The 11,222-nt window shown below is 39.1% G+C and overlaps 2 protein-coding genes across 2 annotated transcripts; both read right to left on the bottom strand.

The window, feature by feature from the left end:
* Positions 1–394: 394 nt before the first annotated feature.
* LOC102227228 (zinc finger protein 2-like) lies at positions 395–3,741 on the bottom strand. Its single transcript, XM_005816910.2, has 6 exons — positions 3,080–3,741; positions 2,758–2,845; positions 2,536–2,660; positions 2,108–2,352; positions 1,924–2,021; positions 395–1,655 (listed from the first exon to the last, which is right to left on the bottom strand). The coding sequence occupies exons 1-6, from the start codon at positions 3,303–3,305 to the stop codon at positions 488–490; spliced, it is 1,950 nt and encodes a 649-aa protein (XP_005816967.2). The 5' UTR covers positions 3,306–3,741; the 3' UTR covers positions 395–487.
* A 100-nt stretch (positions 3,742–3,841) lies between these two features.
* LOC111611258 (Fc receptor-like protein 5) lies at positions 3,842–7,661 on the bottom strand. Its single transcript, XM_023347165.1, has 7 exons — positions 7,538–7,661; positions 5,570–5,674; positions 5,422–5,457; positions 5,074–5,340; positions 4,749–4,994; positions 4,159–4,275; positions 3,842–4,062 (listed from the first exon to the last, which is right to left on the bottom strand). The coding sequence occupies exons 2-7, from the start codon at positions 5,598–5,600 to the stop codon at positions 3,950–3,952; spliced, it is 810 nt and encodes a 269-aa protein (XP_023202933.1). The 5' UTR covers positions 5,601–5,674; positions 7,538–7,661; the 3' UTR covers positions 3,842–3,949.
* Positions 7,662–11,222: the final 3,561 nt, after the last annotated feature.

The raw sequence follows: 11,222 nt of genomic DNA, 5'->3' as shown, positions 1-11,222 counted from the left end.
AGAATATGACAGATCAATTTATTGAACAGTGAATTCTCATAGTTAGAGGAGTTTAGTGATTAATGAAGGCATTTTATCAGGTAAACTATATTGATGTACAAATCCTATTAGTGTAGCTGGTTCTGGAAAGAAATAAACCAGAAAACTGTACATCGATTTCAAAGTTTCTAATTTCTTCTGCATTCTGTGAGAATATTTAAATTAAGAGCTGCCTCATTTTAAAGGACAACGGCTCATTATAAAGACCATACATGTGACGCCACATGTATGGTCTGTTTTACTGGATTAAAATCTTTATCATTAATATTTCTTGTTTCTCTATAAATTATTTAAATTACTTTATTGCCAAGAACTGTTTATGATGAGGAAGAAAAACCCAAGAGACAAAAACTTCCTGCTCAATTTTATTGGAGATATTTCAGCTTTCAAAGCCAGAAACAGTTTAAGAGTCATAATAATAAATAACTGAAGAGTCACATTAAAGTGGCTACGATGCTGCCTGTGCAGCCTTGTGGCTCTTCATGTGCGTCTTCAGGCAGTGGCTCTGAGTGAAGGCCTTCTCGCACAGGGAACACTTGTACGGTCTCTCTCCGTTGTGCGTCCTCATGTGGACGGTGAGGTAAGTTCTCCTGGCACATGTTTTCCCACAGATCCCACAGACGTACGGTTTGGCTCCCGTGTGGATCGCCACGTGGTCGTCCAGGTGAGTCTTCCGTTTAAAGGACCAGCCGCAGTGAGGACAGCGGTACGGTGTCTCCCCAGTGTGAACCCGCATGTGTATGGTCAACGGCCCCCTGGTGGTGAAGCCCTTCCCGCAGCGGTCGCAGCGGTACGGCTTCTCGTTGGTGTGCGTCCTCATGTGGATGACGAGCTGCTTGCTGGTCAGGAACATCTTGCAGCAGACGTCGCAGAGGTACGGTCTCTCTCTGTTCATGTGAATCTTCTCGTGTTGCTTCAGAGTGGTGGCCAGCTTGAAGCCCCTCTCACAGATCTGGCATCTGTGGGGTCTTTCTCCAGAGTGAGTCATCTTGTGGCGGGACAAAGATCTGTTGCTGCTCAGGAATTTGCCGCAGACGCCACAAAGGTACGTTTTACACTTCCTGTGCGTCCTGTGATGAGCCTTTAGCTGCGCCTCCACCTCAAACAGCTTGTGGCAGGTGGAGCATTCGTGACGGAGTTTGTGGTTGTTCTCCAGAGGCAACCCAGATGTAAACGAGCTAACCTCAGGTTGGACAGGTTGCTGTCCTGAATGGACCTTCAGGTGCTCATTCAGACTGAGGACGCTGAGAAAAGACTCTCCACAGACTCCACAAACACTTCCTGCTTCCTCCATGTGTCTCCAGGCGTGTTTAATGAGAGCAACCTCAGATTTCTGGGCAGCTTTGCAGACTTTACAGAATAAACCAGTTTCTGTCCAAACGTCATTAGACGGATTGACTTCTTCTGTCTCATTAATGAGCTGGGAGTCTTTCTTTTCCTGTCCATCACTTACATCTGGTTTCCAGCTGCTGTCGCTTCTGTTCGTCTCTCCTTCATTCCCACCAGCTGCAGCTCTGTCCATCTGAGCAGCAGGAGGCGCCACAGAGTCGTCACCTGACACTGACATCATAAGATCGTCATCTCCTGTTTCCCTATGATGATGTTGTGATGATGTCCTTCCAAGAAAACCAATTAAACCAAGAAAAAGAATAATTTTTTGTTTTATTAAAGATTTCTGTAGATATGTTGATAGTCAGCTTTATTTATTCATTAATCCTAAAGTATTCAGTCCAAAAACAAAAGTTTTACAGAATTACGCCTTTTAAATCAATAAAAATTTACAATAAAATATAACTTATTCACCCAAATTGTTGTTTTATAAATTATTGATGGATAATCAAATGAATAAAAGCTATAACTTTATTGACCCTCTGGGCGTTCTACCTCATCTCCTTTGGTTGTTGAGTTTCCTCACAGACCAACATGGCAGAACTTTTCTCCATCTGAAGAGAAGGAATTTCTTCCTGAGTTTCCTTCTTTGTCTGGAAAAGACAAAAAACCATCAGAACCTGAAAACTAAAAGCTGCTGAGCAACAAAACGAGCCAAGAGCCAGAAGTTCTGTTTTACCTCCAGTCTAATGTAGATTGTAAGTTTTCTAAGCCGTGTGGGTTTGACGTTTCTGACGATCTCCTCGGGCGTCACCGTCGTCAGAGTCAGACGCTGAAGTCTGCGCCTCTTATCCGACGTTAAGATGTGAAAAGGTTTGTCGTCTGCAGCCAGCTGGGGGACAGCGGACCTGAGCAGGCTCAGAAAGTCCAACTCCTGCAGGCCTGGAGGACACTTCAGGGACACCAGAGGACATTTCTTCACCACTGGAAGCAGAGAAACACGGACAGACAGAATAAAGTCACTGCTACGTTTACATCAGCATGAATCCAGACACTTTATGAAGAAATCTGACAGATTTACAAGAAATGAAGAAAAATGAAAACGAATTGAATTAAAATGGATGTTTTTTTTCTGGGAGAAATAAACAAGTCAGTGGGTTTAGGTACCGTTTTTGGACAGGATGCTGATGTTGGAGTCCTTCAGGACGCGGACGCTGAGGTGTATGGCGCTCTGTGCTTCACTGATCTGAGGTCTGCCAGGCCTCCTTCCATCAGACTGAGGCGATGAAGAGCTGAAAGGTGAGCAACAGCAGTACCAAGTTAATGGACATTATTCAAACCAGTCAGTGTGTAACAGATCATCTACTGAATCGGATCAGCAGCAGGAACCTTGATGAAGCAGTTTGGGTCCGACTCTTCAGACAGTCATCACCCTCCTCTTCCTCAGCTGATCCATCACTTCTGCTGGATGGCAATTCTGGAAATACATCAAATTATTTAAGAAATAAGGTAAATGTTTCATTTATTAGCATTACAAAAGAGCAGAATCAAAGAAAATTATGTAGTGTTTTAAAATAATACTTAGTTTCCTATTTGTATCAAAACGTAAAATGTTGAAGAAAAAGCTTAAAAACTTTATATATTTATCGGAGTTCTGCATGCAGCTCAGTGCTCTGTTAGATTTAACTATGAATGAATTAAAAACACGAACCATTTGTCCCGACAGAAAGCTGCTGGTTCCGAAGCAGCTCCAGCTGCTTCCTCTGCCGGCGGATCTCCAGACGGAACCCCGAGGCCTCCTCCTCATATCCGGACACCACCGTCTCTACCGCGGCCAGGATCTCCCGGGACACCGCGGCGAGCCTCTCGGTGACGAACCCCCGCAGAAAGTCCGCTTTGTTCGGCTCAACTGGACTCTCCACCGGGTCCTCCTTCATCTCTGAGCCCGGTATGGTTCACTGTTTCAGGGGAATGTCATCCACTGTCCGCGGTGTTTACTGAAGCTGCTTCTTCTGGCCAAGCGTAACTGCAGCTTGACGCTTTTACGGCGCGCTGTCGCCCCCTGCTGGTTCTTACTCGGTTTCACGCGGTAAAATAATTTTTAGTGACCAAAAGCGGAAGAAATCTTTAGGAATCTAAACTGAAAATGTGTTTTTGGATTATCAATAAAATGAAACACACAAAAAAGATAACCACGTTTTATGTAAAATATGAATGAGTTAATAAAATACTTTGTATTTTTTAATGTAAAGGTAAAAAGGCCAGATATCTTAAGTTCTGCCTGCAGCTTAGTGCTCTGTTAGATAAACTGAATGGATCTTTGATTTCTCAATATAAAAAAGCAAAGAAAACAACATTTTTAAAATAATTTCTTATAAATAAATAAGTGCATCAAGTGTCTTTAGTTTTTCTTAAGAAACAGATGTTGGTGTGTTTACTTGTGATTTTAATTCAGAAAATGCAGCCCCGTTTGATTTTTGGTAAATTATTTTATTTAGAGATTTTTTAGAGCATAAAATGGTTGAAGTTTTGTAAAGCAGTTTTTTCACATTTCTGCTGAATGTTTGGAAACCAGTTTATGTCAGAAGTGATGCTCTGTGGTTACATCACTGATGACGTTTTCATACACATCGTCCAATCCCTGCCCAGCGCGGAAGGATGAGGTCATTTCCTCTGACACAAGTGGGTCGTTTGCTGAATTTAGAGAAATTATTTATAAGAAAACAGAAAATTAATCAATTAATTGATGAACTGACTGTTTGATTTTCAGTGAGTTTTTTAAAGTGTTACCTTTGGTTCTCTGGCGAAATAAAGACAGCATGAGGAGGGTGGAGATGAAGTACGGACAAACCACCAGCAGGTGGCAGACCAGCCTCCTGTGGAGGGAGAAGGTGGTTGGATGTTTTCCTGCAGGTAGAAACGTCACCATGTTGTCACAGAATAACATGAGACAGAAAATCTGTGAAAAATGAAGCTAATCCACCTCCTGCCTATGCTAATGCTGCCACTTCCGGTCAAAAACAACCCAGAAAAGCCACAACTAAGGTCTTAGTGCTGTCAATCACACTTGTGAAGATGCTGCTCACAGTGCGATGTGTAGCAGGAGGGTGTGAGCAGCACAAACATCAGGATGATTGAGTGTACTAAGGCCCTAAGAGAATAATTGATGGAGCAGAAGTTCATAGTGACATCACACATCAGAGCTGAGAGACAAACCACAAGTTTGATGAAGCAAAGCAGCGAAAGCAGCTGATTGTTTTTAGAATATTTGAGAAGCTGATAAAAAACTATTTTAAATTTAATACCAAGAACATCACTGGAAGAAACAAGTGATACTAATTATTGTGTATGAATAAAATAAATTAAGAGAAGCTGCTGACCTTTGACAGAGATCCTCCTGGATGGAGACTCTCCATGACGGCTGATGTTACATTTATAGAGGCCTTCATCAGAGCTGGAAACATGGAGGAGGGTCATGTGACCTGATGGTCCATCACCAATGAAGGAGCCATCTTTATAGAAAGCAGCTGGGAGGTTGTGGGTTGGATTCTTTGCTCTGCAGCTCAGAGTGACGTCATCTCCCTCCATCACAGGGAGGACAGGACTCTGCAGGATCACTGATCCACCTCAACACAGAGACAAACTACAGCATTTCATCCATTTCCACACAGCTTCAGCAACACTAACTCCACAGTCTGATCTTACCAGAGACAGAGAGCTGGATGCTGCTGCTGCTGCTGGAGGATCCAGACATGGACTCACACCAGTACAGACCAGTATCATGTTCAAACAAGTAGCTGATTTTACAGGTAGAACCAGCTGATATCCCCCACCAAACACACTCAGTCCCGTTTCCTCTGCTTGTGTTTCTCCTCACAGTCCATCCATCAGATCTGTTTTCATCCTCACAGATCAGAGTCACTGATTCATATTCAAAGAACTGAGATCTGCTGGGACTCACAGTCAGACGAACTGAAATAATAAAACATTCATCCTTTCATTAGTTCCACAGGATCAAATCTAGATCTAGAGTTAACAGAATCAGGTTGTAACCTTGGTTTGTTGAGCGGCTCAGCAGAGAGATCAGAGCTGCAGAGAAATGAGTCTCAGGTTAGTTGGAGCTTTAATCAGCTTCTGCTGTGGGAAGCAGCAGTGATCGTCTCTCAACATTTCCACACCAACATCCAGCAGATGGACTCACCCAGCAGCCTGAGGACAGATGTTCCCTCCATTCTGCAGCTGGATCCAATGAGACCAGCAGCAGTTTGACACTCACTGAAAACATCCTCTTCCTCTTCCTGGATCTCTGCATGTCAGAGAATCTGAGAGTTTTTCTCTGCAGCTCAAACCAGGAAACACAAAGACGAGAGCAGAGGAGAAAAACTCACAAACTCAGCATCACCTGGAGATGAAATGAGTCTGTATTCTTTAATAACATCCTATTAGATTTCTTGAACAATTAAAAACTTTTAATTGTAGCAGCAACTGTTGCTCAACATGTTTTGTGAAATCTAAATATTTCAGATGTTCTTCTGAACGTCACCAGTGAAACTTCAGCTTCCTCATTTTCTCAGGTGTTTATTTCTGCAGCAGCAGATGAAGTTATTATTTTTATCAGTCTGTTACTTTCTGATCTATTTATCTTTTTGCACATTTCCACATATAGCTAATCAGAAAGACTAAACCAAAGTAATATTTATGCAATTATTACGTGGGAACATGGGCTGTTTCAGAAGAGTTTAAATGTCTTTCTGTGGGTTTGTGAAAATGTTTGTTACTGTAAAGAACGGCTTTCAGAACTAAATCTGGTTTCTGGGTTAACTTTTAAAAATCCAGCGAATTGGTTTGGTTGTGAAATAAGTTTCTGATTAAAGGGAAACGGCTTTGAAATGTCGAAAAGAAGAACTAAAAACCACAAATCAGATTTATTTTTGACACATGATGAGAAGAGAATGAATCATGTTAAAATCTCTGAAGTTTCATTTGATGCTTTGATTTTAAAGTTAAAATTGTTTAATTCCAGACTTTATTACTTCATATTGATTTTTTATTTTTGTTTGGATGTTAAATCTGGAGACAAACTAAAAATGTTAAAATCAAAAACATATTTTCTTTATCAACATTGTTACAGAGACAGATTACAGCATAACTGTAGCTTATTATTGTAATACTTTACTTTGTTTCCACTTGTAAAGAAATATGTGGATGAAAAGATTGAAAAACTAAATTTGGTACTAAACTAAAATGGCAGACTGCAGGGGAAAAGACTTACACTGTGAGGTAGGAGTTATTTTTTGAATACATGCTGATGTGAGAGGACTTGATTTTGTAAAACGTTGTTCTGTACGAGTGATTTAATTTATAGTTTAAAAAAATATATAAATACAATTTAAACAGCTTAGATAACAAAACATGAAATGTCCTCAGATTTTCTTTTACTTTGAGTCATTAAATTTATAGATATTCTAATAAAATATTGATTAATCTTTATTTTACCCTGAAATGTGGATTATTTTAATTTATCGTTGATTATATCTGTATTCAGGGTATTTTGGTGCAGAGTTTCTAATGTTGGTGGCAGATGGGCTCTGGTACCGAGTCAGGTTCTGGTTCTGCTGGAGGTTTCTTCCTGTTAAAGGAAAGTTTGACCAAAAGTGTCACTTTTTATGCATTGATGTATCCTGAGGGATATAACTCCTAAATTTAAAAATAAAAATCCTATTAAAAAAATAATTAAAATGTCATTTTAGCCCAGATTCACCAGAAAATGGATATTAAATAATTTCCAAATATATATATGTGTATATATATGTTTGTGTTAATGGCTGTCAGGCTCTCAGTTTATCAGATCTTCTAGATTTGACTTGTTGCTCAACAACTGAGGTCAGAGAACCAGAACCAGAACCAGAAAACTATCCAACCTGGAAATATTCAGCCAGTGAAGAACTAAAAACCAGCTTTTATTTCACATTTTCAGCTCCAAACTTTACAATTAAAAACAAAGAACAGAAACTCTGTCAACACACTCACCTCCCAGTCAGAACAATCTGCACCACAATAACAGTAATGAACCCAGAATGTAACGTTCACTGGAAAAATACAACAACTTCAAGAAAATCCACAACAATCAAAGATTCAAACTGGCAGGAGAAACTGTAAACAACATGACCTTTGACCTGATTCAGCCCATCGGCGTCACCAACTCCAGCAAACTGACCCACTGAGGCCAAACAAAACTCTGACCCGTCAAATAAAAACGATTCATCAGCCGTGGAAAGAAACAGAAACAGGATCTACTTACAAGCAGAACCAAAAGGAAAACCAGGAAAGCTGAGGAAAATTTCTCCCAGTCCGTAAACAATCTGGAGAAAAATGGGGGGAAAATTATGGCAAGACGTTTTAGCATTTATTATCCAGACTGAACACCACAAATATGTGAAGAGTTTGGTTATTTTAAATGTTATTGTTCATATAAATATGACGTTATTTTTTCCTTTCAGGTGTTTTGTGTTTCCACAAATAAATTTTTTTATGTAATGAATAATTTTATTTAACTGAACCTGAGATCTCATGAGGAGAAACTCATTGGTCAAATGAAATCAAAATACTATTCCAGATATCACTAGTTTAGTTTTGGACAAAAATAAGATTGTGATAATATCCATTCACAGTTTAAACATATAAAAATACATTAATTACAATTAATAAGGTACATTCAGGAAACACCTAATTTTTCTGGGATATCTAGTGATATTTCATAGCGACGCCATTTTAACATAAAATATGTTCAGAGACTAATTATATTTGCAAATAATATAATTGTTTCTCATCAAAATAACATTAGCAGTGAAATTTAAATTCCAGCTCATCAAATTGACTTTCTGATGATTAATAATGTTATTTTTCAACAGATACCAGAAAAGTTCTCTAAGAAATTTTAATCACTTCCATTTTACAAAGTGAAATCTTACAAACTTATATTAATAAATAAATTTTCATGGTCAAATACTGAGCATGCTTTTTGTATGAGGCAAAGATCCTCAGAACAACCGGAGGGCGTCAACCAGAAAAGGGAAAATCTGGTTCTGGTTCTGATTGTTTAAGAACTGAAGCTTTCCACAGGATTGCCTTAAAAAATAAAAATAACAGAAATGGTAACTTGTCATCATTCAAAAACAGTTCTCATTTGCTGTTTTTATCTAGAAAAGTGTAGATAAAGCATTTTCTGCTGCATAGTGAAACGTTGGTCAGCTGTAGATCCACATGTTAGAAATTAAAACCGTTTCCATCTTCACTGGTTTGAAACGTCGGATAATATTTTTATTCTTCATTCTGCTGATGCTCCTCTTCATCTGAACACTCAGGTTTGGATCAGAGGAAAATTTACATTTAAAATCCCTGAAATGTTCATTTTATGTAGAAAGAAAGCAGCTCTGGATGTTCTGGAACAATTTGATTTATAAACATCTGGAATAGATATTAAATATTAAATATTAAAATGCGACCTGAGACTTTTATGAATTTTCAGAAATTTCAAATGTATTTTTTACTAGTGCAATTGCAGCTATAAGTATCCTAAGATATAGTATTAATTAATATTTTTGTTTAAAGTTTGAATAGTAAGAAAATTATTTTGATTAGTTGAATTTATGTTATTGTTATCTTAACTAGGAATAACAGATAGGCTCGGCTTTGATTAAATGTTGAACTGGCTTGCCATAGAATTTTGAACAGCTGTTTAATATTTAAAAATTATGTAATCAGACAGACAATAATACAAATTCTGCCGTTTGAAACACTGAAATACATCATTCAAGCTAAAATCACTAACAGACTAAAAAACACTTTTATTATTCAGATCATTTGAACATCCAAAGTATGAAACTAATTCTTTCAATAACTGATGAATGTTTGTTAGAACAATGTGAAATATTTGTTTGTTGTGACTTTAATTGGTCTCCAGATTTCCAACCAGACAGAAAATAACATAAAAACAACAAAGCTGGTGTGTAAACAGGAGGTCTCACTTTGGAGTATTGTTGGTTAAAACACGTTTGTTCCTCATTCAGTGAAGTTTCTTAAAGTGGTAAAGGAAAACAAAATGTGACTCAAGAAGCTTCATAAAGTTATTACTCAAGTAAAAGTGAAAGTTCAGTAAAACTAGTCCTGGAAGTATCTTGTGTTCAAGTTGTTACTCAACTAAATGCAAACAAACTGGATTTTGACTTTAATTTAATTAATAATGTTTAATTATTAATGTCTAATTATTAATTAGACCAACATGGTTGTTGGTTCCAGACGAGCTGGTCTGAGTATTTCACAAACTGATCATCTACTGGGATTTCCACACACAACCGTCTCCAGGGTTTACAGAGAATGGTCAGAAGAAGAGAAAATATCCAGTGAGCCTCAGTTCTGTGGGCCCAAATGCCTTTTTGAGGTCAGAGGTCAGAGGAGAATGGCCAGACTGGATGGAGCTGATAGAACGACAACAGTAACTCAAATAACCACTCGATACAACCGAGGTCTGCAGAAGAGCATCTCTGAACCCACAACATGTCAAACCTTGAGGCGACTGAGCTACAGCAGCAGAAGACCACAGCAGGTTCCCCTCCTGTCAGCTAAGAACAGAAAACTGAGGCTACGATTCACACAGACTCACCAAAACTGGACAACAGAAGATTGGAAGAACGTTGCCTGGTCTGATGAGTCTGGATTTCTGCTGCTACATTCAGATGGAAGGGCCAGAATTTGTGTCAACTAGATGAAACATGAATCCATCCTGTCTGGTATCAACAGTTCAGGCTGGTGGTTTTGACGTTGTGGTGGGAGGATATTTTCCTGGTACTTTGGACCCATTAGTACCAACTGAGCATCGTGTCAAAGCCACAGCCTGCCTGAGTATTGCTGCTGAATGTCCATTTCTGTATGACCACAGTGAACCATCTGCTGATGCTCCTTCCATCAGGATAACACTCCATGTCATAAAGTGCCAATCATCTCAGACTGGTTTCTTGAACCATGAGTTCACTGAACTCGACTGGCCTCCAGTCACCAGGTCCAACAGAAACCTTTGGGATGTGGTGGAACGGGAGATTCATATCAAGGATGTGGAGCCAACAAATCTGCAGCAACTGCTTGTTGCTATCAGGTCAATATGGACCAGACTCTCTGAGGAATGTTTCCAGTACCTCGTTGAATCTCTGCCACGAAGGACTAAGGCAGTTCTGAAGGCAAAAGGAGTCCAACCCGGTACCAGCAAGGTGTACCTAATAAAGTGGCCGGCGAGTGTGCATGCTCATGATTACTGATGAACAGCAGCTGGATCAATAACGGAGAAACAACCTGATTTAAACCAAACTCTTCAGTGGTCGTGCTAACAACCTGCTCATTGGTCGCAGGTTCTGCTGTGGGAGAGCAGCTGCAGTGTAGTGGAGAGCAAGAGGAGGGTCTGAGCAGCACGTACACAAGAATGACTGGCAGCACCAAGACCGTCCTCCTGGCTCTGATTGGTTGTTTATGAGTGGGAGTGTTTTATTTCTGCAAACAGCAGAAAGACAACAGATGGAGATGAAGAACAGGAGCTGAACTCTAACAGATTATCCGTCTCATATTCTGTCAGAGTGATAATTATAATATAAAAATATATTTTTAACTAGTTATCTAAGGCTGATTTTAAAACAAAGTACCTTTGATAAAAATGCACTGTGCTATGATTCATGGTGTCAGCTCAGATTGATGGAATTAAAAGAATATCATCGGTTTCATTTATTCATAAAGTTTCATTTATTCATAAAGTTTCATTTATTCATAAAATTTTATTTATTCAGACAATAAAACAATTTTCCCTGAAA

This window comes from Xiphophorus maculatus, chromosome 14 (genome assembly GCF_002775205.1).
Source record: "Xiphophorus maculatus strain JP 163 A chromosome 14, X_maculatus-5.0-male, whole genome shotgun sequence".
NCBI classification, from domain to species: Eukaryota; Metazoa; Chordata; class Actinopteri; order Cyprinodontiformes; family Poeciliidae; genus Xiphophorus; species Xiphophorus maculatus.
This window is presented reverse-complemented; position numbering and strand designations above follow the sequence as displayed.